Source organism: Telopea speciosissima, chromosome 7 (genome assembly GCF_018873765.1).
Source record: "Telopea speciosissima isolate NSW1024214 ecotype Mountain lineage chromosome 7, Tspe_v1, whole genome shotgun sequence".
In the NCBI taxonomy this organism is placed as follows: domain Eukaryota; kingdom Viridiplantae; phylum Streptophyta; class Magnoliopsida; order Proteales; family Proteaceae; genus Telopea; species Telopea speciosissima.
The window spans coordinates 28110368-28137634 of record NC_057922.1 but is presented as its reverse complement, the minus strand read 5'-3'; the positions used below and the strand labels follow the sequence as shown (position 1 = coordinate 28137634).

Sequence of the window (27267 nt, the reverse complement as noted above, 5' to 3'; positions counted from 1 at the left end):
TGATTGATAAGAAAGACCGCAGTGAGTAAGGCATCTGACCGAAAAGTTTTTGGAACATGCATTGTAAACCAAAGGGACCGGGCTACTTCCAGCAGATGGCGGTTTTTTCTTTCAGTAACCCCATTTTGTTGAGGGGTATCAACACAAGGCACCTGATGGATAATGCCATGGTCAGAAAAAAAGGTCTTCAAACCCCCATACATATACTCTCTACCTTTATCAGAACGAACAATCTGAATACGAGTTTGGAACTGAGTATACACCAACTCATAAAAGTTTTGAAAAACAGCATAAACATCACTCTTTTGTTTCAAGAGATAAACCCAAGTAACGCGAGAGAAGTCATCAATAAAGGAGACTAAGTAGCGGAAGCCACGTAAAGAAGTAACAGGGGAAGGACCCCAAACATCAGTATGAACAAGGTGAAAAGGGGAAACAGATCTATTCCTAGAAGATGGATAGACTGTCTTACAACTTTTTGCAAAAAGACAAGGTTCACAATGAAAAACATGATTGACAGGAAAAGATGTAAATAAATGTGGCAACATTTTTCGCATAATAGAAAAAGAAGGATGTCCCAAACGCTGATGCCAAAGCAAAATATCCGCCTGTGTACGTCCGCCATGTTGCCCACACACATAAGATTGAGCTGTTGTCACAGGGGAAGCACAAGTGTCCAGAACATATAATCCATCAGGCTCACGTCCACTGCCAATCACCCTCTTCGTCACCAAATCCTGAAACAGACAATGAGTAGGAAAAAAGGTGACAAAGCAATTCAAGGACTTAGTCAATTGGCTAACAGAAAGAAGATTAGTAGCAAAGCTAGGAACATGAAAGACAGACTGCAAAGGGATAAGTGGAGTAACTTGGACATCTCCCTTCCCCGAGATGGAAGAAAGAGAACCATCAACAATTTTCACCTTATCTTTTCCCGAACAAACAGTGTAGGAATTAAAGAGCTGAGACCTACCAGTCATGTGATCGGTGGCCCCCGAGTCAATGACCCAGGGAGTGGGGGCAAAAGAGGTAGAGGCCTGTAGAGCAGTGGATGTAGTGGGAGCAGCAAAGGGGGATCCATCCAAGTGTGCTACAATCCGACGAAAAGCTGCTATGTCTTCTTTAGAGAGGGATGATGACTCAGACTCATGAACCCCAACATGGGCTTTAGGCCCATTCTTCTTCGGCCCTTCTCTGTCCTCCAGATGCAGCAGAGGGTGGTTTCCCATGAAGATCCCAACAAAACTCCTTCTTATGCCCAGACTTGCCACAATAGTCACAGGAAAAACGGCCTTTACCAGCCCCCTTGGTGAAGGGAGGACGATCCTGTGGCGTGGATGAAACAAGAGCAGAACGCTCAATAGTGGGAAGTGTCTCCATAGCACTTATGCGGGTCTCCTCACTCTGTAAACAACCACACACCTCCTCCAGGGAGGGAAGACTTGGTCGGCCAAGTATCTGTACCCTTATGGGTTCAAACTCAGAGTTAAGACCTCCAATAAGGAATAGGACCCTCTCCTTCTCAAACAACTGATGCACTTTAGGCTCATCAACAGGACACAGCTAGAGATCTCTGTAGTGATCATACTCCTCCCAAAGTCCCACAACAAGGCTGTAGTACTCAGAGATACTTTTGTCACCCTGGCGCAGGCTAACAATTTGTTGGAGAAGTTGATAAACCTTTGTAGAGTCCCCCACTCTATCATAAATACGAGCCACACTATCCCAAATATCTTTGGCTGTCTCCTTGCTCATAAACCTTCTTCCAATTTCCGGCTTCATTGAAAAAATGAGCCAAGTCATCACAAGGGAGTTCTCAGTTTCCCATTTGGAGTAACCTGGATCAGCAGAGGAAGGGGCTTTAAAGCTCCCAGATATATATCCCAACTTCCCCCTACTCCGAAGAATGAGCTTCATTGACCGTGACCAGTCCAAGTAATTAGTATTGTCAAGCTTGACAATGGGAAGAACATTTGGATTGTCATATGAAGAGGTAATAGGCAAGGCTGCCGCAACAGTGGGGAGTTCAGATGCTTCAACAGACTTTTCACCCATTGTGGCTTCAATGCGAACAGAAAAAACACTTGGGAAAAGTAACCAACAGCACCTCAAGCAAGAATAGTAGGCCCCCAAGAAGCAGCAGAAAAAAACAAGGGAAAAAACAGTCCAAAAACACTTGAAATGACTTGTAGAACTTCACACAAGCATCAAACAGCAGCGGAGTACAAAGAAACAATCTTCCTTATGAAAAAACCTTAGCAGGTGGCCTAAAAACCTCCCAAACAAAGCTCTATTGAGAGAAAAGGCCAATCAACTCGTCAGGGAAAAACAGGCGAATAGCCTGTGCCGAGATTCACTCCGTCCCTTGGATACTTCCAGATGACTTGAGAAGACACAATGGGAAGAAATGAGACCTCCAAACGAAACTAAAGCCCCTGGTTGCTCTCCATTTGGGTTAGAAACAAGGGAGAACCAGGTCTGAGAAGAAGCTTAGGTTTGAGTTCGAACTCCAGCAGCAGCCAAGAGGAGAACCCAACTCTTAGCCTACTAAACTCTCTTCCAACACCTTCAAACTCCGGGAACATTAAGCTCTGATACCATGTTCAGTTTTAGAGAAGAAGGAAAAAGGAGAAGAAGAGAGGAGAATCGATTTGTGTTAATCTGTTATGTCTCAACAACAGACAAACATGCTTATATTGAAAAGAATGATAAATTACAGAGGGGCCCCTGGCCTTGTACAAATAACAGAAAACACATAAAACTAGATGGAGTTATGTACAAGAATACCTCTTAAACAAAACTCCTATTCTTAACAAATTGGCACCCTAGGGGTATCCTCCTTCACTTGGTCACCCCGAGAACCATTTACGCCTCAGGTCTCCATAGACTCTCCTTGGTGGCAGACATCCTTGATTCTGATGGCTGGACTCCCACCCCCATCCCTGCTCTTGCTCCTTATTGGAATGATCTCTCATCTATTCCCAGAAGGCAGAGGACTAGTGGAGATTGTGTTACTTGGTCAACAGACAAGCCCTATGTGTTCTCCTCCAAAGTGGCCTGGAACTATATTTGCCTAGATGCCCCGGTGGTCCCTTGGTACAAGCATATTTGGTTCAAACACCACATCCCCTGGCACAGCTTCACTGCTTGGAGAATCTTCAACAACTGCCTCCCTACTCAGGCCTTTCTTCGCAGCCGGCAGATTCTTGTGTCTCCTACTTGTTGCCTTTGCTGGAACAATGATGAAGATTTGAATCACCTCTTCTTCAAGTTCCCTACCACCAAAGCTATCTGGAAAGGCATCCTCCTCATGTGCTGGCCTACCCAGAGACGCATCCGCCCTTTTCCCAGAGAATGGCAATGGATTGCCAAGCATGCATGCGCTTGATAGGGAAAGGGGCCTCACTCTTGAGGATTTCAAGCTAATTAAGATGCAGATGGCGAATTGTATGTTATTCACTCCTTCCTTTTTGCGGCAGTTTGATTTGATTTCCTGATCCTTTTCTAGTGTTTCTTATGTTTTCTGTTTGGTTATGTCATCTTTGAATCATCTCATTCCTCACAATTTATTTGGTTTTGTTAAGTTTCTGAATTTCATTTTGAATTATATTATCTGTGTGTTGCTGGGGGGAAGTAATCCTCGTTAAATTTGTGGTTCTGTTTGTTTTTATGGTTGAGCTTTCTTCCCTGGTTTGTCTTTTATTTAAATTCTGGACTTGGAAATGTAGTTCTAGTTTATGTATTTATTTGTTTAAATTAAACTAGTTTTGGCATTTATCTAAAAAATGTATTTGGTTTGATGAAATGCCAATTATTCATAACTTAAGAGATTTGATTCTTGGAAATGATCCCTACAATTATTTTTATAGGACATAAGTAAGTGTATCCTTGCAGTCCTTTTTATATGATATCCTTGCAGTCCTTTTTTTACTTATCCAAGAAAAATAAAACAGGCTATTGTACTGGCATTTTGATGCAGTGCACGATACTTATGCTTATTTATGAATATTTTGTAACTGTTTTTTTGGAAAGTAGATAGTAGGACATTTGGATTGAGTTTCTTTGTTGAGAAGAGTTATTTTTATTAGTTTCTATTTTGTTTAGGAGTCTTTTCCTCTTTATATAGAGGTGTGTAATCTGCATTTAAGAGAAGATTTTGTTTTGAATGAAATTCAAGTTTGAGTTTACCTATCACGGCTGTGGAGTTGTGTGACTGTTCTGTTCTGTTCTTTCTTCTTCTACTATTTTCTTCCTCCTATCTTCTCTTCTACCTGAGTAATGTAGTCCTAGGTGGCAAGGAGATCAACTAGGAGCCAAGAAAAAGCATTTACTATGAACAGGCAGTCTGATTGGGTAGAAATTGGGATTTTAGTCCAAATTAGGGTTAGGGTTAGGGTAATGGGGGGTGAATCTTATATGGTAAAGATGGGTAGGTTTAGAGGAGTCTAAAGAACTAGGTTTAGTGATGTTTGAATAAGAATTTCAAAAACAGAAAATTAGGGTTTCTGGTTTTTGAAAAGATGAGAGTGAGGGGATCTAGGGTTTAGAGATGGATTTAAGGTAGGGGGTTAAGTTCGAGTTCTCCAGGGGTTGGGAGAGTCACTCGGCCAAGGTTTGGGGGCTTAGTGATGGTTGGATGTGGCTGGGTAGGATTTTAGGGTTTTGGGTCACTAGTAGGGATGAAGGGAATCAGGGTTTCAATGGGGGAATGGAACTGATGCTAAGGTTGAGTGGTAAGGAGGCTGTGGGGGTATTGTGGTTAAAATTTGGAGGGATGTTGATGGTGGAATAGGCCTGTGAATGAATTAGGGTTAAGGAAGTTGAAGAAAATAAAATGGGGATGTGAGGGTTGGGCTGTAGAGGATTGGGATTGGGGTAATCTTTGGACTTACTTGAAGTTGCAGGGGATGTAGGCAGCAGCAGAAACTTGAAGAGAATTCGAACCTTGCAGCAGAATGCTTGGGAGAAAGCTTGTTCGGACCACCCGGGCTTTGCACTGCAAGGTGTCGATTGGATCAAATACCAATGCCACCTTGCTTTGATCAAACACAAAGCAAAACTCTCAAGGGAGAAGGAGCAGTTTGCTAACAGCAGATTTAATTCATAAAGGTGGAGATGAGGAGCTCCACGATTTCATTAATCTTAAATAGGGCTTAACAGCCTAAAACATAATTAGCCTAGGAGTCTAAATTACCCCTGGCCGACCTATCTAAGCCACACTCCTCTCTAAGTCGTGGGAGTATGGTGTGGACCCAAAAAACAGAAAATTACATAATTAATTAAAGGTGACTCAAATCACTTAAACTGGACCAAAGGTTGAACCAGTTTGGACCGGTTCAAGGCGCTAAACGATCCAAGGCCATTTGAGGTCCTCCCTAAGCGCTTAGGTGCTTAGGCGGTGGTGCCTAGGCGGCCTAAATCGCGTTCCAATTTCATTTTTTTAATGTATCAGTTATATGAGTAAAACAATCAAAACACACATTTGGTTTATATGTTCTTGAAATTGGTCATTTTCAAGTATACCTAATCTCACATTTGGTTTATACTGTTCTTAGAAAATATGATGTTATCAATAAGTAATTAACCTGGTCTCGATTTAGAGAAATGTTCTTGTTCTCTAAGAAATTTGATTGATCAAATGATTTTATTTTTACATGAGACTTTTTGTATTAGGTAGAGCACAAAACCAACTTTCCAACAAATCCAAGATTTCTTAAATCTGATTTGTATTGAAGGAGTTATGTTCCGGTCAAACCTTATTTGGTGTGCTCGAATGCTGTTAAAATCACTCTAAATGAAAGTATGTTTTTAGATATCAAAACAAATGAATATTTTACCGCATTTTTGGTTGTTAACAATGTTTTACCATATTAAGATTTATAGAATTTTAGATTTGAGAAAAACCCCAGCATTAAAAAGTTGAAAATTTCACCTACCACCAAAAATCCAATTTTTGTTCTTGAACTGGGGGGTTGACTTTTATCCTTTTGGAATTTTATTTTTTCACTATTTTTATTGGATTCAAATAGGGGGTATTTGCTTATTTATGAATAATATCTTAAGTAAATGAAATACCAAATATAAAAACATTTACTTTGTTCTGGTTGGATACGCATTAAAACAATGCAAGGTTCTCTACAATAAGGCGGCAGCCGCCTAGGCACCTAGAAATCCGCCTAGACGCCTAAGCGACACCTAGCCGACGCCTTGACAACTATGGCCATGATTGCACTGAAATTCTGAATCAAACACTGGTAAAAAAAAGCAAGTCCATTAAAGCTACAGACTTCAGTAAAGGGTTTCGGTATGGGTCAATCAACAATGCTCTTGCTCTTCTCTGGATCAGCTTCTACACCTTTGGAAGACACAATGAAACCAAGGAAGATAACCTTGGGCAGCATGAACAAACACTTCTTGAGGTTGATAAAAAGTTTCTCCTGTCTTAACACCCTCAACTGGTTTTTTACTATACACCAAAATGTCGTCAAAATAAACAACCGGAAATTTACCAAGAAAGGGACGGAGTACCTGAGTCATCACCCTCATAAAAGTATTGGGTGCGTTGGTCAAACCAAAGGGCATCACCTTCCATTCGAATAAGCCATCCTTAGTTTTGAATGTTGTCTTCTACTCGTCTCCAGGCCGGATCCGAATGTGATGGTACCCACTCCGTAGATCGATTTTCGAAAAGATCTTAGAACCGGACAGCATATCATCAAGTCTAGGGATTGGGAACCTATACTTGATGGTAATCTTATTTATGGCCCTGCTGTCTACACACATGCGCCAAGAACCATCCTTCTTGGGCATTTACAAAATTGGAACAGCGCAGGGGCTGAGGCTCTCTTGGATGAACCCCTTCTTTAGCAAGTCTTCTACTTGTCGCTTCAATTCTTCATGCTCTGTAGGACTCATCCTACAAGCGGGCAGATTAGGCTACACTGAACCTGGAACCAGGTCTATAGCATGCTGGATATCACGTAGGGGAGGTAATTCATCAGGCAGCTCCTCCGGAATAACATCTGAAAATTCGGACAGCAGCTCTTTGATGAGTGGAGAGAGTGACACGGCTGGCTGTAGGGTCACTTCTCTAGTAACCAAAGCTAAAATCAGACTATCTTTGCTGGTTTGTACAAGCTCCTTTTGTGGAACAGCTAGGAGTTTAGTTTCCAATTCTGCCCCCCTTTGATTGGTGCGCAGGGACTGCATCTTGCGCATTTCAGCTGGTAAATTCAAAGAGTGAAATATGGTTTGCTGTCCTTTATGCTGAAAAGTACACTGATTTTTCCTCCCACCAATGGTAACATCATTGTCATACAGCCACGGTCTTTCCAACAGTACTTCAGTCATCCTCATAGGAATCACATCACACCATATGTCCTCCGAGTAGTGTTGAAGATGTAGAGGTACAGAACAGCGCTGGTTCTCCTCCATCTTGCCATTTAAGAGAGATATAGGGCTGTGGGTGTTTTTCAATCTTCAACCCAACGTTCTTCCCAAAATATTCAGAAACCACGTTAACACAACTACCACTATCAACAATTACCTGGGTGTTGTGATCTCCTGAATGCTTGCGAGTATAAATGATGCATGTACGTCGCCAATCTCACCTTTGGTTTCAGCTACCAAACTCACGTAACAACGTGAATTTCATAGGTATCCTCTTCCCCAATCATATCATCAAAGTACCCCTCTTCATAATCTCTTTCATCAAGTGGGTAAGGATGCAAACCATCAACTTCTTCCGCTGTTTCTTCCTTTTCAGCAACAACAATGGGCTTTCTTCGATGGGGCAGTCCTTAGCATAGTGTCCCAAGTCTTGGCAGTGGAAACATCGGACTTTATCCGGACTTATCATGGGCATAGTACTAAATCTCATTTCGTTTCGGTGTTTCGGTCTGACCGAAATTTTTGAGATATCGAAACTTCGTCGAAATATGGTATTTTTTCTATGGGTGTAAAATGCCAAAAATGACCGAGATTTCCGAAATGAGATGACCGAAATTACACCAAAATTTCCGAAATATTGCATTTTTCAATTCGATGTTGCATTTCGTTTCGATTCGATCGAGATACTCAAAATTCTCGAAATCTCGACCGAGACGAAACGAGTTTTAGTACTATTCATGGGTGCCTTGCCTTATTGTCAACCTGTAGAGGAAGGGAAGAACGTGAAGAACCAGCATTAGGGGAGTTGGTGGTAAAGGGTTTTTGTTGCTGGAAAAATTTTCTTGCCGTCGACAACAGGAGTACCAAACCTTCTACCAGGAGGTGCTAACAAGTCCTTAGCCCTAAGAGCCTTCTCAAAACAGTCCCTGACACTGGACCCATCTACAACTCCAATGGCCTTGTTAATTTCATACTTTAAACCCAAACGAAAATGTGGCAGTACCTGAATGTCATCCTCCCTAATGCTAGTGTGAGAAGAGAGTGCATCAAACTTTTGCATATACTCTGCCACTGTCATACTTCCTTGACGTAGGGTGTTCAGCTAGTCTTGCAATTGTGCCCTAAAGTGCTTGGGCAGATATTTCTTCCTCAGCTCATGCTTCATAACAGCCCATGTGGTAGGTGCAATACCATCATACTCCATGTCACCCTCAGCGGTTCTCCACCACATGGGCCGGTCCTACTAGCTTGGTATGGGCTAGTCTAATTTTCCTCTCCTCTGGTAAATCATACCAGTCAAAGTAGTCATCCAATGCTGCCAACCAATCATAAAATACCTGAGGGTCGTGGCTACCATCGAATTCTTTCAGTTCCAGCTTGACCTTCTGCACATCATGATACCTTCGACGAGGGGCACCATTATCAGCATTAAAATAAGACCTAATATGGTCTTCAAAGGTCATACGGTTCTCAGGAGTTTTCTGCTGATCTCTATCTTCTCTATCATCTCTATACCCATTATGCCGGTATCGATCATCTCTATGTCTGTCTCTGTACCTTTCCTGTCTTCTCTGCCTCTATAGTGAGGTCGGTGGACTTGGGATTGAAGCTGAAACCTGTCTTCTTCTATGGGGAGGTTGCTGTCCCTAACAGGTGTAACCTGTCTTTGCTCAATTACTTGCAGCCTTTCAGTGATAGTCCTCTGTTCAGCCCTAATCTCTTCAGATATGGCCTTCTGTTCAGCGGTGAACTTCTGAAACAGCTCTGACATTTCAGCCATAGGATCGGTTGCTGCTGATATAGGTCTGCCATGCTCATCCATGGCTCTAATACCACTTTATGTAGTCCTAGGTGGCAAGGAGACCAACTAGGAGCCAAGAAACAGGATCTGCTATGAACAGGCAGTCCGATTGGGTAGAAATTGGGATTTTAGTCCAAATTAGGGTTAGGGTATTGGGGGGGCTTATATGGTAAAGCTGGGCAGGTTTAGAGGAGTCTAAAGAACTAGGTCTAGTGATGTTTGAATAAGAATTTCAAAAACAGAAAATTAGGGTTTCAAGTTTTTGAAAAGATGAGAGTGGGGGGGATCTAGGGTTTAGAGATGGATTTAGGGTAGGGGGTTAAGGTCAAGTTCTCCAGGGGTTGGGAGAGTCACTCGGCCAAGGTTTGGGGGCTTAGTGATGGTTGGATGTGGCTGGGTAGGATTTTAGGGTTTTGGGTCACTAGTAGGGATGAGGGGAATTAGGGTTTCAATGGGGGAATGGAGCTGATGTTAAGGTCGAGTGGTAAGGAGGCTGTGGGGATATTGTGGTTAAAATTTGGAGGGATGTTGATGGTGGAATAGGCCTGTGAGTGAATTAGGGTTAAGGAAGTTGAAGAAAATAAAAGGGGGATGTGAGGGTTGGGCTGTAGAGGACTTAGAGGTAGAGGATTGGGGTTGGGGTGATCTTTGGACTTGCTTGAAGTTGCAGGGGATGTAGGCAGCAGCAGAAACTTGAAGAGAATTCGAACCTTGCAGCAGAATGCTTGGGAAAAAGCTTGTTCGGATCACCCGGGCTTCGCACCGCAAGGTGTCGATTGGATCAAACACCAATCCCACCTTGCTTTGATCAAACGCAAAGCAAAACTCTCAAGGGAGAAGGAGCAGTTTGCTTACAGTAGATTTAATTTATAAAGGTGGAGATGAGGAGCTCCACGATTTCATTAATCTTAAATAGGGCTTAACAGCCTAAAACATAATTAGCGTAGGAGTCTCAATTACCCTTGGCCGACCTATCTAAGCCACACTCCTCTCTAAGTCGTGGGAGTGTGGTGTGGACCCAAAAAACAGAAAATTGCATAATTAATTAAAAGTGACTCAAGTCACTTAAACTGGACCAAAGGTTGAGCCAGTTTGGACCAGTTCAACTTAAAAGTTAAAACATAAAGAAACACTTAACAAAATAAACCAAGTATGGATCCACCTACCACTACTGAATATATCACTTGGACAGCAGCTTATTCTTATTCTTCCTCTTGTGGATGTAGTGCTGTAGCTCTGCCTCACTGAGTTTCTTAAATCTTCTTCCCCATACTCTGTTTTCCAGATGTAGTAACAACCTCCTGAGGTTGATCTCCCTCATCCCCTTCTTTCTCTCTACAATTTTGGGAGACCATTCATCACCCTAGGGCAACCCTGCATGCAACTTCTCAGCTGAAAATCTTGCTTGAATCAAAGACTAGAAACCGAATTCAAACCAGTCCTGAGTTCTTTCGCCAAGACTAGTTTCAGTGGTTTTATTTCTTTTGATTACAACTTGTTTGGTTCAATTGTTGCTTCATGCAGTAGATCCAGGAGGTAACTCTCTCTGCCCAAGATTTCGTGTCGATTGGATTAGTATGAGATTGGATCTATTGACTGAAACACAATTGAGTCACCAGTGTTTGCTGCCTCCTGTGTTCCAACTTGAGGTTGAAGACAACATTCTGTCTTCTCAATTGCAAGTAAGCCCCTCACTTCTTAATGTACTTAAAAGTCCTCTGAGTCATGTTCTATTCATGTTTCATTCCCTTAATTAAATTCTAGACAAGACCTTCCCCTCCAAGCTCAATTACCATCGAGTCCTTTATTCTGTTGTCTTGCACAAAAGGGTCTAAAACTTCCAACTAATTATAAAATTGTCGTTGCTTCTTTGTGTTTGGAATTATTCAATTTTGTGGTCCCATAGCAATCCAAATTTAAGGGTTTCAAACCCGGGATTGCATCAGTGGGTATCAAAGCCAAAATTCCCAGGATCTAACCATGACAAAACCCTCTCACATCACCAACCTTGAACTGCACAAGTTGTATAAGGAACTTGCTGAGAGTTAACAGCAGACTGAAATGATGATTAAGATCAGATTCCAGGAGCATTCGGCAGCCATAACAACTTTTAACTCGAAGATGGATTTACTTTTGGAAAGCCTAAATATCAGCATGAGAGACCAAGCAAGATCATCTACACCAGTTTCACAGTTTGTATTATATAGGTTGTGGATGCTCCTCCGAGATAACAACCCGAGCTAATTATTCCCCAGGACATCACACGATAGTTCTCAGACAGGGATTACAACATCAAAATTGAGGTTCCTAAGTTTGAAAGCAAGAAGGGGACCCAAGGATTTCCTTGACTGGTTGACAAAAGTCAAAAGAGAGGATTTTCTCCTACAAATCGTTCCCAGAAGATAAGAAGTGGAGCTTATTCTCAGCAAATGTATCGGTTATGCTTGCTTAGGTTGGGATAGGTTCATCAACCGACTTAGACCCGTCACAATTGGGAGGATATGAAGCAAATATTGAACGAGAAATTCGTTCCTCCTAATTATGAGAATGTGATCTTCCACAAGTTGGTCAACTTCTATCAGGGTGGTAAAGATGTGGATATTCACATCATGGTGTTTCACAAGTTACAGATGCAAACTTTAGGAGACGGACCAGCAGCAGGTTTGAGATATATCAGTGGGTTGAAAACAAAAATCCGGTTAGAGCTTGCTAATGGGGATTTTTGATCAGTCGACGTGGCAGCCGCATACACCAAGACCGTTGAAGAAAAGTACAACCACTTGAAGGAAATGATCAAGTGTTCTTCAGCTTACAGACCTGCATTCAAGACTGAAGATAGAAAATTTGAGCCTCGTAAGGTTGAAGAAAAGAAACCAGATATCTCAAAGGGTAATGAGTGGCTGAAGAGCATTGTGTGTCATAATTGTGGCGAGAAAGGCCACTTTAGCAGCAAATGTCCCAACAAGACCAGTCCATTTATAGTTGATAAACTATTGGCAATTATGAATAAGGATGATGTGGATATCCCCGAACCTATTCCTCTAGATCCAAATGACTACCCCAATGGGGGTGATGATGACGAGGTTGAAGCTAACTTTTATAGTCTTACCTCCTTTTCCAGTAGAATAATAAAGAAGGCTCCCCTCTTCTGATAGGAGGGTATTCTACTGCATGGCGAATATCCTATAATGGTTCATATGGTTGTCAACATGGGAGCAAAAGCAAACCTTATCTCCGTAGATTTAGTTCGAGTACTTAACCTCCCATAGAAGAAGTTTTACAAGAAGATTTATGTGTGAGGTTTTAGGCCTAATGTTAAAGAAGAGGCCAATACTGTAATCAGAGTTGACCTACAGTTTGGGCCACTTCACTACCAGGTGTCTTGCCTAGTTAGCCCCTTACTGCATTGTGATGTTCTCTTAGGGCAACCTTGGCAACGAAAGGTGGGGTATTCTCTACGATAGTTCTTGGAACACCATTAAGGTGAAACAAGGAGGGCGAACGTTTTTTATGTTGCCTCACGTATTGACGGATATGCCTCGGCGATGACAGTTCTTTCCTCCTATTGCTACATGCCAGTCTATCCTCCCCACTCACGGAGTTGCAGTCCGACTTGTCTTTCTCAATATACGTGCCACTCAACGTCAAGATAATTATAGGGGCATTTTGGGTTTGTGAACTAATGCGATAGAGTTGAGTTTTTAAAAGGGTAGGTGAGCTGATGTAGTTGCATGATAGGGTTTGCTTATTTAGAGATATTTTGTGATTGTTTTTCTTGGAAAATAGATAGTAGGAGATTTTATGGAGTTTCTTGGTCAAGAAGATTTGTTTAGGAGTCTTTTCCTCTTGTATAGAGGCATATTATCTACGTTTAAGAGAAGATTTAGTTTTGACTGAAGTCGAGTTTGACTTTACCTCTCACAGCTGTGGAGCTGTGTGACTGCTCTATTCTTTCTGCTGCTACCATTTTCTTCCTCCTATCTTCTCTTCTACCTGATTTCTTAAATCTTCTTTGCCATACTCTTTTTCCAGCGGACAGCCTCAAATTTGAGGAGAGGTAGATCTTCCTCATCCCCCTTTCTCTCGGGAGACCATTCATCACCCTAGGGTGACCCTGCATGCAACTTCTCTGCTGAAATGTTGTTTGAATTGAAGACTACAAACAAAACTCAGAACCAGTCCTGAGTTCTTCAGCCAAGATTAGTTTCAGCAATTTTATTTCATTTGATTACTACTTGTTTGGTTCGATTGTTGCTTGCATGCAATAGATCCAAGAGTTAGCTCTCTTTGCCCTAGATTTGATGTCAATTGAATTAGTATGAAATGAGATCCATCAACGGAAACACCACTGGGACACCACTGGTTGCTGCCCTCTTGTGTTCCAATGTGAGGTTGAAAACAAAATACTGTCCTCTTAATTGCAAATAAGCCCCTCACTTATTAATATTTCTTAAAAGTCCTCTGATTCATATTCTATTCTTTTTTTATCCGCTTAAAAAAGGGTGTACCCAGTGCACGAGTTGTCCGCTACTGCAGGGTCTGGGGTGGGGCATATATATGCAGTCCACTTTGCGGAAAGGCTGTTTCCTGTTTCGAACTCGTGACCACCAGGTTGCAATAAAGCAACCTACCATTGTGAGGGCGTACCTAGTGCACGATGCTCCCCTTCTTAATTAAATTCTTGAAAAGACCTTCCTTTCTAGGCTTAATTACCATTGAGTCTTATATTTTGTTGTCTTTCACAAAAGGGTCCAAAACTTCCAATTAATTACAAAATTGTCATTACTGCTTTGTATTTAGAATTATTCAATTTTCTGGGCCCAGAGCAATCCAAATATAAGGTTTTTAAAACCAGGGATTGCATCACATTTACTAAATTTTGGTTTCTTATTGCAGATATTTGGAAGCTTGCGCTAAGTGTTAAAGTTCGACAAAGGTCTGATACTTTGTTCATGTTAATTTTGACCATTATATGATTTCAGCAAGAACTGTTCATTTATAATGTGAAAGTGTCTAGTTGATTCAATTCTTTTGTCATTCTCTAGCTAAGAAATGTTTTATTTATCTAAATATTCCTGTAAAGGTATATGCATATATATGAACCTCAAAATTCCCAATTCTGTGACAATAAAGAATTATCTTAACCATGTTGTAGATTAGGTCTACAAAAAGAGTTCTTATAAAAAATAAGTTCGAGGAAAAAATTGTTTCAGTGATAATCTACATGAATTGGATCCCTTCTTTGTCAGTGGGTAATTTTTCAGTTGTTTTTCCATCATGGAGTCATTCCATATTTGGGTGGTGTTATTAGATATCATGCTATTTCCTATGGTATGGTCATGTTCAACGGAGGCCTAGGGACGCCCCAGTAGGGAGGAGTGATATGATCTCTATTGAAGGAGCTAAAAGAGCTAGGGGCATGCCTAAAATGACCATAGGAGAAGTTGTGAAGAAGGACATGCCTAGTATAGGCCTTGTTCCAAGTATGACCTCAGATAGAGCCTATTGGAGGGCAAGGATCCATGTAGCCGACCCCATTTAGCTGAGATTCTCCTGACTTGCTGGGCTGTGCCTCTTTCCTTTATTTTCCACCTTTCATTTGTCATTTTCCTTTTTTCATTTCTCATCTCATTTCCCACCTCTCTTTTCTCATCTCTTGATTCCCCCTTTTTTTCTGTTTAGTCCTTAGTTTTCCCCTACCAATGTTTTGTTTGGATCCATGTAGTTGACCCCGATAAGTTGGGATGAGGCTGAGTTTGTTGTTGTTGTTGTTGTATTAGATATCATGCTAATCTCACACACTAGATTCCCTAATAAAGCAAGTTGGTGGCATTAGTAGCGATTTATCCAGTAGGGCATATTGCTGACAATATACTGTCTATTAATCTGTGTGTATCACAAGCTGGTCAGTTCTGCTGAATCACGGATTTGATTAGTCTATAATATATATGTGTGAATTATACAACCCAACTCAGCAAAACCTTATCTTAACCACTTGTGAATCTACATGATATCTAATGAACTACTTATTCTTTCAGGGTGGTTGCTACTGCAGTTACTTATATGAGACGTGCCTACACAAGGTATAGTGTGATGCCTGATAGTGGTATGAACACCCTTTGCTTGTCACGCATGCTTTAATTGAACTATAATGGTTTCGATTAGTATTGTATTTAAATACTTAATAACTCATACTTTAGTTACATTATAGAACGATGTCTTTTGATATGGCACTCTCTTTTTTTTCCAAAATATTGTTTTGTTCCCCCCCCCCTCTCTCCCTTTATAAAAATAAACTGATAAGCATAAGCCGTTATAGCATATTGGGGTAACTGTTCATTAAAGTGCTGACATTCACTTCTGAATAGTTTATCTCTTGATCCTCGTTATGAATGGTAAAATCTATCTAAGAAAGGGAATATAGTATGCAGAATTTTACCTATCTCTGTCAAGATTGCCACTTTTCACCTATAAGAGTGGTTGTCTCTCAGACTGCCAAAGTTACAACCAATTTCTGATTTGCACATTGTGTTTGGAAAAATGGTGAAAAATAACTCTTGCAGGAAAGATCAAGCTATAGATTTCAAAGTCTTAGTTGTTAGTTCTATAATTCTGCTTCCCTAGTTTCAACAATACTTGTATGTAGTAGGACAATGAACAGCACATGGGTTCAGATGTAAAATTTGTTAATAGAAGTAATCACTGCCACAGTGCACCAACCACAAAGGGAAATGACCGAAACATGTAATTCTGGCCAACAGAATTTGATTGTCAAGAGAGTTGAGAATGTTTGCGTACTGCTCTTCCCTTATTTTTCCTGATAAATAGAGACGTTTTTATTTTCGACTTTCAGATCAAACTGTTTTAGATCTTTTGGGGTCCTGGACTTAAGACGGCAAGCCCTTGATTCTGAAAATGTAGTCGCCAGATGTGAGTTTGGAGACCAAATCAGTGAGCTCGATCCCAGTGTGGAGAGGGGGGGGGGATGAGAATGAAGAAACTGCCACACATTCGGGAGGGGAAGGAATAGACGTATTGAATGCTCCAACCTCTGGGAGACCCAATGTGACGCAGTAGAAGATAGGTGGGTTAGATATCATTCTAGCACAAACGAACCTTGAATCCACAAGTAGAGAAAAATGAGAAAATTTCTTCTATCCAGAATGTAAACTGAATACAAAGGAATTTCAAAGCCCTTATATAGAGAGAGAGACTTGCTTACAGAAGAAGAAAACAAAAGTTCAAAATTCAAAACTTCGGCGGGCTGTTTCACCTTCGAAACGCGCTCAAACTTTAAATTTGTTTTCCTCATGGATTATTTTACGAATAATGCTTTTGCAAGGCAACCATGGTTGGTAACTCTAGCATCACAAAAACTTTCCAAGCTACCCTTGATAGTATCTGATAAATAACTAAGCTGTCTTTAAAAGCCTTATTTAAAAGAGAGGGGGGGGGGGGGAGGAAGTTTTCAAAACCTAGGACCCACATTTTCATTTTCTGGTACTTCACCAATTTCCCATGCTCCAACTGAAAGCAAAGAGAAAGATACTTAGTTTTTCATCCCTTGTACCTAGAGACTCTGTAGAACACTTATGCAATCAGGGTTGAATGTCAAATTCCCCTCATTAAGGGAAAATGTAGGTAAGTATTGTCAAAATGGGTCATGGTATCAACCTTAACAGACATTACCAATCTATCAACCGGGCAACTAATTGAATAGGATTGGTGGCTGGGGCTTCTACATCTGCTGGCATCTTATGGTTCGAGTTTTGCCCTAAATGGCCTTTTTGTGGTTCTTTTATGGTTTTAATGTTTTTTATATCTCCTTTCTAGATGGTTCATGTTATTCTTTCTTGCCTTGGGTTTTGATAATTTCATCAAGGAAATAATGTGTTGATCAATTTAAGATTCTTAAACCAGTTCCACCACCCCCAGTAATCATGATGAATTCCTCATATATTTTTGTTATTAATTATGATGTATATAAACATATTAGATAGAAATTCTGCAAAAGCCACATGTGTACTTGTGAATGGGATTTCTGCTTGCTTTGTTTTTTGGATAGAATGATCTACCGTATAGGTTTCCATATGCTTTATTTATTTATGAGACTTTGGACACAAGCTCTCTTCTGATTGGTTGTTATTTCTCTTACCCAAAGCCCTTTCTCCCTTTTCATTTTATTCATTTGTCTTTCTGATTCCTGCACTTTGGATTCTGTCTATGTTGCTTTTCTGGACATAGTTTTTGGTGAAGGATGTTCGGCTTCAGTGATCATTTTAGTCTGGATGCTATCTGTTTATAAGCTAAATTAACTTTTAAATTTCTGCTTTCAGAAAGAGTATGACAGAATATGATCCACGTCTAGTGGCTCCAACCTGCTTGTACTTGGCATCTAAAGCAGAAGAAAGCACAGTGCAGGCTAGACTTCTTGTATTTTACATCAAAAAATTATGTAAATATTTATTGTTACTGCACCAGATGCCAACTTATTTTTTTTTCTTCAGGATAAACATTAACCTTCTATTTAGTAGGACTTGTTACTGAGGGACTGCTCCTTGCTTCTTATTGCAGATACAGATGAAAAGTATCGGTATGAAATCAAAGTTGAAATCAAAGACATCCTTGAGATGGAAATGAAGATTTTAGAAGCTCTTGACTATTATTTGGTTGTTTACCATCCTTACCGTTCTTTGTCTCAGTAAGTTTTCTATTCTTCCTCTTCTTTTTTTATTTTTTGTAATTTCTGTATCATGAATTGGAGATTTAGTGATTTGGATTAGTAATACTCAAAATCTTTATTTATTTCCTATTTTCATTCTTTAATGTGTATGCCATGTGTTACAAAATCAGAGTTGAATAGCCAGGATCACTGATTCAGTTATTCGTGGAGTTAGTTAGGGATATTTTTGTAATTTATTTAAAGTTTGTGTTGAGTTTAGATATGTTCGTAGAATTAGAGTTTGAGTCTAGTTCTAAATTTGTATCAGTTTTAGAAACCAATTAGGAGTTCTTTTCTTTATTTCCTTGTATATGTTACCAGTTTCAAAGACAAAGATTGGCTTCAAATGAATTTATTTGAGTTGTTACGCTGCACATACTTCCTCTTTCCTCTGTTCGACCCATGTTCTCAGGTTTGAATACTCCCTTTTCCCTGCTTTTCTGTTCTTATTTTCCTTCTTAGATTCCTACTGCAGCCAATTTTTTGAAGTAATTCTTGGGTCCCCTGTTTTGGGCAGTGGTATAAGCAAAAGGAAAACTGTTGAATCTCCTTTATCCCAAGGCCATTTGGTCCGAGATTTTGAGGGGTGTTCATAATCAGAAGTTCAGAACTGTGACTTACCTTGCTTAGTTTCAGTCCAAAAAAGAAAAAGTAATGCAAAATTCAACCTCGAACCAGGGAAACCGGCGGGAGATTGATTGCAGCCAGGATCAACACAATAAGGATGAACAAATTGAATAACTGAAACTTTTATTTCTTTTTTTTTTTTTTTTTTTTTTCTGTTTACATATGAAAGAAGAACATTAAAAAAAAGGATACGAAGAAGGAGATATAGATAGATGAAGGGAGGGGGGGGGTTAGGGATAGGAGGGGGTAGGTTATCTCAGCCTTGGGTCTCTCACCCACAGCTATCTCAGCTGTTGAACACAAGTCTTCTCAGACCAAACACTTGCAAACAAGAAATAGAAATTCCATTAATCAAGTCTGAATTCAACTACAACTGATGGGGCCTATTTATAGCTTTGCCTAAGCTTCACAAAATAGAAAGTCTCAAAAATAGAAACCAAATGAAAATAGAAACTAAATCTAACTAAAAGGAAACAAAGGACTGAAATAGAAACTTAAGAAAATAGAGACATCTAAATAAAAGCTAAGCCTACTTTCTAAATCTGAAATTAGAAACTAAGAAGGCTTAATAGAATCCAGCCTGCTAAACAAACATGAATACTAAAAAGAAAGAAACAAAATTAGAAACTACTAGATACCTAGACTTAATAACCAAAAAATATTACAAAAATAGAAACTAAGTTAATAGCAGCTTCTAATAGAATATTCCACCTACATCCAGAAGCTAATTTTCACACCAGCTGTCCATATCCCCCCAATCACTGTTCATGTGAACAGTAACTTCTTCTTTTTTAATTTTTGTCTAGGTCTCTTATCCTCTTCATGCTTTTCTCTGGACAGGGGCTGCCTTAGGTGTTGCTCCATCGAACCAACAAAAACTTGCCACATCATTAGACCAGGCTGCCTCTCACAGCAGTTAAATCCCACAACCTTGCTAGGCTGGTTTTGGGGCTTGTTCCTGTAGGTACATATGGATTTGTGATCTACATCAGCTCTCCCCATCTTGAAAAAAACTCGCCCTCGAGTTTGGTGAAGTTAACGAATCAGACTTGCATGATGAACCTTCAATTGGAAGTAGAATGCAACAAGTAACAACAGTTGATCGTGTCTACCACCTCTCCTTAGCTCTGACACCAAATAATGCAAAATTCGACCTTGAGCGAGGGAAACCAGCGGGAGATCGATTGCAGCCAGGATCAACACAATAAGGATGAACAAATTGAATAACTGAAACTTTTATTGGTTTTTTTCTTTTTGTTGTTGTTGTTGTTGTTGTTGTTGTTGTTGTCTGTTTACATATGAAAGAAGAACATTAAAAAAAGGATAAGAAGAAGAGGAAATAGATAGATGAAGAGCGGTAGGGATAGGAGGGGTAGGCTATCTCAACCTTTGGTCTCTCACCCACAGTTATCTCAGCTGTTGAACACAAGTCTTCTTAGACCAAACACTTGCAAGCAAGCAATAAAAATTCCATTAATCAAGTCTGAATTCAAGTAAAACTAATGGGGCCTATTTATAGCTTGGCCTAAGCTTCACAAAATAGAAAGTCTCAAAAATAGACCAAATGAAAATAGAAACTAAATCTAACTAAAGGGAAACAAAAGACTGAAATAGAAACTTCTAAATAAAAGCTAAGCCTACTTTCTAAATCTGAAATTAGAAACTAATAAGGCTTTATAGAATCAAGCCTGCTAAACAAACATGAATACTAAAAAGAAAGAAACAAAGTTAGAAACTACTAGATACCTAGACTTAATAACTAAAAAACTATTACAAAAATAGAAACCAAGTTTTTAGCAGCTTCTAATAGAATATTCCACCAACATCCAGCAGCTAATCTTCACACCAGCTGGGTCAGCCACAAATCACTGTTCACGTGAACTGTAACTCAGGTATTGTTCATGTGGACAGTAGTAACTCACTATTTTTTTTTAAAATCTCTGTCATGGTCTCTTTTCCTCTTCATGCTTCTCTCTGGGCTGGGGCTGCCTTAGCTGATGCTCCATTGAACCAACAAAAACTTGCCACATCATCAGACCAGGCTGCCTCTCACAGCAGTCGAATCCCACAACCTTGCTGGGCTGGTTTTAGGGGCTTGTTCCTGCGGGTACATATGGACTTGTGGACTTGTGGTCTACATCAAGAAGGTTGTGAGATCAAAGTCATCAACTATGGCTGACCAGTAACCTCTTTTGCTGTGACTTGCAGGAAACTTTTTTTTATTTCCAGATTGTTTAATCAAATGATTGGTTTTTGGGTTTCATAGAGTTGGAGATTATCATCCTTGCCCTGAAATCTTGAGTTGATTGGTGTTGGATCAACTGAGCTTTCTCAACCTAAGCAGGATAGGGTTATTGCTGATTCTACTGCTTCAATCATGAGGAAGGACTTCTTCTTATTGTTATTAAAGACAACTTTTATCCTATTTACACAAGAGCTCTCATATTACCAGCTTCTCTGCAAAGCGGGGGTAAGGCTGCGTACATTATGACCCTCCCCAGACCCCGCAGTGGCGGGAGTCTCATGCACTTGGTATGCCCTTTTTTTTTTAACACAAGAACCCTCATATTACCAAGTTTGTTTATTTCATTCCCCATCTTTATTTTATTATTTTAGTTCCCAGAAAGGCCCTCCACTTCTAAGTTCTATTCTAGTTTGACCCTCTCACCTGTTACTTTACATAATAGGTGCATAATTGCTTTAAAAATTATAGAATTGCCATTGCTTCTTTGTATTTGGAATTATTCAATTTTTTGGGCCCAAAGCAATTCAAATTTAAGGGTTTCAGATACCGGGAATGCGTCAATTGGTATAAGAGCCGAATTTCTTGCAGCTTATAACCATTACAAGACCCTCTCACATCACCAACCCTGAGCTTTACAACTATATAAGGAATTACATGAAAACCAACCATGAAGTGAAGCAAAATATGACTAGTTTATGGAAGAAACTCAAGGTACTCTCATTGAGATTCTTGCCTTTATGAAGAGAACCAGCGAGATGAAGCAGAACCATCTACACTGACTCCTCAGTTTGTTACTTTACGGATTGCAGATGCACCTCCGAGATAGTAACCTGAGCCAATTATTCCCTAGGATGTCACACAGTAGTTCTTAGATAGGGATTATGGCATCAAGGTTGAGGTTCCAAGTTCGACAACATGAAGGGGCCTGAGGATTTTCTTGATCGGTTGATTAAAGTCGAGAGGATTTTCATGGACAAGATCTTTATAGATGACAAAAGTGTGAGCTTATCCTCACCAACTTCATTGGTTATGCTTGTTCATGGTAGTATGATGTATTATAGTCGAGGCTTATCAGGAAACTGGGACCCATCACAAATTGGGAGGCAAGGAAGTAAATATTGAACGAAAAATTCGTTCTTCCTAATTTTGAGAAGATGCTTTTCCACAAGATGGTCAACTTCCATCAAAGACGATAAAAGTGTAGATACCTACACCATGGAATTCCACAAGTTGTCCTCCAGATGTAGATTCCATGGGACAGATCAACGACAGGTATTGAGGTATATTTGAGTTGAACACAAAGATCTGGTTAGAGCTTGACAATGGGGACTTCAGGTCAGTTGATATTGCAGCTACATACGCCAAGGCCACTGAAGAAAAGTACAATCACTTGGCATATGTGGCTGCCATATCAACTGACCTGAAGTCCCCGTTGTCTAACCGGATCTTTGTATTCAGCTACTCATTACCCTTGGAGATCTCTGATCTCTTCTCCTCATTTTCGCGGGGCTCAACTTTCCTTTCTTCTATTCTAGGTGCAGACCTGTAAGCTGAAGAGCTCTTGATCATCTCGTATATTAGTGGGATAAACAGAGAGATTCAATCATAGTTGTCATGGCGTCTAGGCGACCTAAGGCGTTGGAGAGGGTCCAAAATCAAGGCGACACCAACTAGGCGTCCAAGGGCGCCTGGACGCCTAGGCGTCGCCTTGACAACTGTGGATCCAATTAGAGCTTGCCAACGGGGACTTCATATCGGTTGATATGGCAGCTACATACACCAAGACTACTGAAGAAAAGTACAAGAGCCTTCTGTACTAGTCCATTGACGAAGGAGGTAAGACTAGCTAGGTTAGCTTCAACCTCATCATCATGACCATCATTTGGATCAGGTGGAACAGGCTCAGGAATAGCTCCATCATCCTTATTCATATTTTCCATCAACTTCTCAAATATTGAGGATGGGTCTTGTTGGGAAACTTACTACTAAAGTGACTTTTCGTACCACAACTACGACACACAATGGTTTTTTCAGCCACTCCTTACCCTTGAAGATCTTTGACCTCTTTTTCTCAATTTTGTGTGACTCAACTTTCCTTTTTTCACCTATAAGATCTTTGACCTCTTTTTTTTTTTTTTTTTTATTTTTTTTTCCGTCCACTAAAAAAACAAACTTTCCTTTTTTCCACATATAAGATGGCTTTATAGTGGTTGACGCATGTTGAATCATTGATTATTAAGATTTTAATCTCTATTTGGTATTGTAGAAAACAAGAAACCTATAACGAATTAACGATGCGGGAAACGAATGGAAATCGCAAACAAACAATCACACAATTGCACACAAAAATTTACATGGTTCGGCAAGATTGCCTATGTCCACGGTGAGATGAGATTTGCTTCACTATCCATGGAGAATAGGGTTACAGCTGCTCGTCCTTATGCCTCTCTCAGATTACAGAGAATGAACATCTTTCTAGAAATATATAGCGAAACCCCACATAGGTACACTTCACAGAAATAATCCATATAGCCCCAAAAAAATTCCTCAGGGGCTGCCACCCCCGAATCCCAGCATGGACCCGCTAGTTCGTCGAGGCCCCTGTAACGAAGATAACATGCAAGGTGGGCCAATTCCTCCGGGATTGGGCCCTACGGCCTCTTAGTAGCCCTTTGGAATCAGCCCACTAACCCCTTTGATGGAATACAAGACATAATGTAAGAGTAGAACCAGAATAGGTCTAATCCCAGGCATGATTAAATAGAAAACCCTCCAATAAACAAGAAATCATATGAGGGAATCAAGAGAATAATGGGAACTAAAATCATATGAGGGAACCAAAAGAACAATGGGAACTTACATCATATGAGGGAACCAAAAGAACAATGGGAACTAAAATCATATGAGGGAACCAAGAGAACAATGGGAACTCAAATGTGGGAACAATTTCCTTGGTTGAAATAACAATTAAAAACCCACAAATTTGTAACCTGTTGAAGCAGCAAAGATCTTGTTATGGTAATCTTCAAGAAATCGATGTGACAATCAGTTGAAAGAAATCCCAGCAGCTTGTAGCACTCTTGAGACCGATTTGAACAAAATTAGGGTTTGGATTCAATAACCGATGGAAGGGGATGGGGGAAGGGAATGGGAAAAGGTAGGGTTGGCTATCTCAGCCTGGGCATCTCACCCAACTTATCTCAGGATTTTCACAAAGGCTCAAGCCCATATTTCATTAATCAAATTCGTGTACAATGCTGGCTCCCTTACAAACTTATATACAAGACTCAAAAATAAACTTAGACACTAAAAAGGAAAGGCCTAACCCTATCCTTATCTAATAAGGTAACCTAAATTGACTAAGAATAAAGAAATTAGACTCAAAACAAGACTCTAACTAAACTAAGGAAGTAAATCCCGTTTTCCTACTTTCTACCCATATTTTAGGCTCATTAAAGTGGCCAATTACAAAATAAACCCTTGGGATCAAAGTCCCAATACATATATGACCCAACCCAAAGCTTATTTCCACTAAAATAAGTCCTAAGTGACTTATCTACATCAAGACATCGTACCCCCCAACAAGTATAACCGCAGGCCACTGGGTTTATTTTGGGTATTCAATTAATGGCTCATGTATAATGGTGGTTAAGTTATATCAGGGGTATACTTATCTTTATTTTCTTTTCACTTATATATATATATATATATATATATATATATATATATATAGAGAGAGAGAGAGAGAGAGAGAGAGAGAGAGCCCACGGTTGGAGGATTCTGTCCGACTGTGAGTGTTTTCTCCTGTAAGAGACTTGTGGTTCCTTCCCTCTTTCTCTCCTTTCTTCTCTTTTTCTTCCTCTCGTTTTATACTGATTACCTGTTCTTGATATTGTTTCATTGATATATTAGCATTGCATGTCTTCTAGAAATCTTGTATGCCCTTTACCATTGGTAGGATGTATACTTATTTTTTATTTTAAATATTGATCTTAAAACTTTTCTCCTTTTAATCGACAGGTTACTCCAGGATGCTAATATGACAGATTTAACTCACTTATCTTGGTAATGATTCAATCTCAATTGATACTTCATTTTTAAAATAGACATGGATATTAGAAAGAAAAAAAAATCTTATATTTTGTGAGGGATGCTTCAGGATTACTAGGAAATAGGTGGACTTTTTACCCTTTGCAGTTGCTACCAGTGTTGACATGATTGATATCTTATTGGTCAAAATTCACCAATTCAGATGATTGTGGCCTTCCAGTGCATAACCTTTATTAACGCTCAATGTTCTTGTTTCCATCTGACTAACCAAAATGTTTAACAGGTTGGTTATTAGGAGCAGCCGTCTGGTTAAGGTTGACCCATTAAGTATTGAGGCTATTATTCCCATGAATGTGTGGCTCGTATATAAAATGGATAAAATGACAACTGCCTGTATGCCACTCTTCTGTTGACTAAGAGATTCTGTGTTCATTATCACCCAAGCTTTGTTCTAAACAACTTTGTATTAAGTTATTAACTACTGGGTCCCTGTCCTCCCTTCCCTTTCTAGTGGTTCATATCCTTTTGCTAAATTGTTAACTTTCAAACCTCTGGTTACATCTGCCACTTCCTCTGTTCCTTTATAGATTGCAAAGAATGGAAGTTTATTTTACCTATTACTCCTCCCACATCTTGATGTAGATATATTTTTATCAGATCAACCTATTTTCTTCCCAAAAATATTTTGTTTTATTTTTTTTAAAGGGTATGCTGTACAGTATTCTCTGAACTTGAACTTACACATCCTCATGTTACTTTAAGATTCATAAAATGATTCATCAATGTATCAGTGTCAGGCATTCAGAGTTTGCTTGTCTGGCACCTATTATTATCTGTCTGAAATTGAAAGATCGCAGGTTCTAGTTTCTGATTTATATGTATATGGTCAACAAGAATTGGTTGGGTTTTGTTCTGTGTTGGGATGCAGTTGTGCTTTGGAGGAAAATGCACCTACAAGATGGATCTTATTCTAATAGTCATTTTGAACCGTACAGGGGACTTGTCAATGACACCTACAAGATGGATCTTATTCTCATCTATCCACCGTACATGATTGCGTTAGCCTGCATACACATTGCAAGTGTACTCAAAGAAAAAGACTCCACTGCATGGTTTGAAGAGCTCCGAGTTGATATGAATGTGGTAAGGCTTACCTCACAACTAATTGTCTCATTTTGTCCTTGTATAACTTTTATTTTCCCAAGCCTTTCATTTTAACATCTTAAGAACCCAACTTTGAATCTAGATTTTCATTGTCTTTATTGATCTTGAGAGGCAATTGGACCAAAATTTTGCGAAGTATTTTGATTTTGACAAAGGTTGAAACGAAACCAAGTGCGTTACCTGGGTCTTACCTTGTTTTGGATTTTGGTCAAACCCTTTGTTTAAAATGCATAGTTTCGATCGAAATTTCGACCATGTTTCGAGTTAATGTAACGATTCGTGAGTTTTGCCTCCAAAGAGAGAAACTTACTAGAAACCCTCAGCTTTTGCAATTTTTCACGCCCATATCTTTGTAATGAACCAAGTATAACATTTGATAATTATGAAATGGTTTCTAATTTTATGTTTATTTATTCATAAAGCATATTTTAGTTTTCTTTATTGAATTGTGTGTTTTAGTACACTAAATTTTGTATATACAACATCGTACAACGTACACTACCAACCTAGGATTCAAAGCCAAACTACCATTTTGAGTGTGTTTTTTTTACAATGTAAGGGTTCCACTATATTTAAGGGCCTAAAATAGGGTTTCTTAGTAGTTTTGGGAACTAATTTGTTTGGACCATTTGGGCCTCGAAACCATCAATTAAAAAGAATAAAAAAAAAAGTAGGTTTACAAGAAAAGTAAAATGTAAAACAAAGTCGAACCTATTTGTTTTGCAATTCTCATAAATCTAGGCAACCCCCCTTTTTTTTCTATGTTGTCATTTCTCAATTTAATTTAATTGATGTGGGTTCTGCAGGTGAAGAACATTTCAATGGAGATACTAGACTTCTATGATAGCCAAAAAATGATCCCGGAGGAGAGGGTGAATGCTGTCCTTAACAAGCTAGCTTTAAAGTAATTGGCCAAGCAGTTATTTAAAGTTCATTCATGTCACTTTTTTTAAAATGCTCGTAGAGAAGGCCAACTTAGTTGTCCACATGACTGGTATGAAAGGAAGGTGTCAGCTAGCTTAGTTGGTAATGTTGCTTGCTAATTGTAGTTTAGACCTGGGATACCGGATTGGTTCCTCCACGATTAGGGATAGGTCGGATGGGGTGTTATTGGGTATCCCTTGTAATACTATTATCCCAAAAAAAGAAAATTTGTAGATGGATTATGTAATGGATTCTCTTCTAAGAGGAATGGTCAGTGATGTTAATTGTCATCAAGTTGTCCTTCGAAGGGACAGTATCTCTTGCCGGCAGTGTGGTAGTTAAAAA

At 39.6% G+C, this 27267-nt stretch overlaps 1 protein-coding gene and 1 long non-coding RNA gene across 2 annotated transcripts; one reads left to right on the top strand and one right to left on the bottom strand.

Annotated features, from left to right (window-relative positions):
• Positions 1-3374: 3374 nt before the first annotated feature.
• Positions 3375-27013, top strand: LOC122666546 (cyclin-C1-1-like). The gene is made up of 8 exons (XM_043862561.1): positions 3375-3447; positions 14087-14126; positions 15229-15273; positions 17527-17645; positions 17765-17891; positions 24805-24849; positions 25830-25977; positions 26805-27013. The coding sequence occupies exons 1-8, from the start codon at positions 3375-3377 to the stop codon at positions 26904-26906; spliced, it is 699 nt and encodes a 232-aa protein (XP_043718496.1). The 3' UTR covers positions 26907-27013.
• Positions 20897-21330, bottom strand: LOC122666547. Its single transcript, XR_006333674.1, has 2 exons — positions 21093-21330; positions 20897-20978 (listed from the first exon to the last, which is right to left on the bottom strand). It is a non-coding gene; the product is annotated as an uncharacterized LOC122666547 (long non-coding RNA).
• Positions 27014-27267: the final 254 nt, after the last annotated feature.

Excerpts from the sequence above, each read along its gene's own strand:
- LOC122666546 (XM_043862561.1), top strand. The coding sequence starts at position 3,375 with ATGCATGCGCTTGATAGGGAAAGGGGCCTCACTCTTGAGGATTTCAAG. Across the intron at positions 17,892-24,804 it reads CCTTACCGTTCTTTGTCTCA|GTTACTCCAGGATGCTAATA; the intron begins GTAAGTTTTCTA and ends TTTAATCGACAG. Across the intron at positions 24,850-25,829 it reads GATTTAACTCACTTATCTTG|GGGACTTGTCAATGACACCT; the intron begins GTAATGATTCAA and ends TGAACCGTACAG.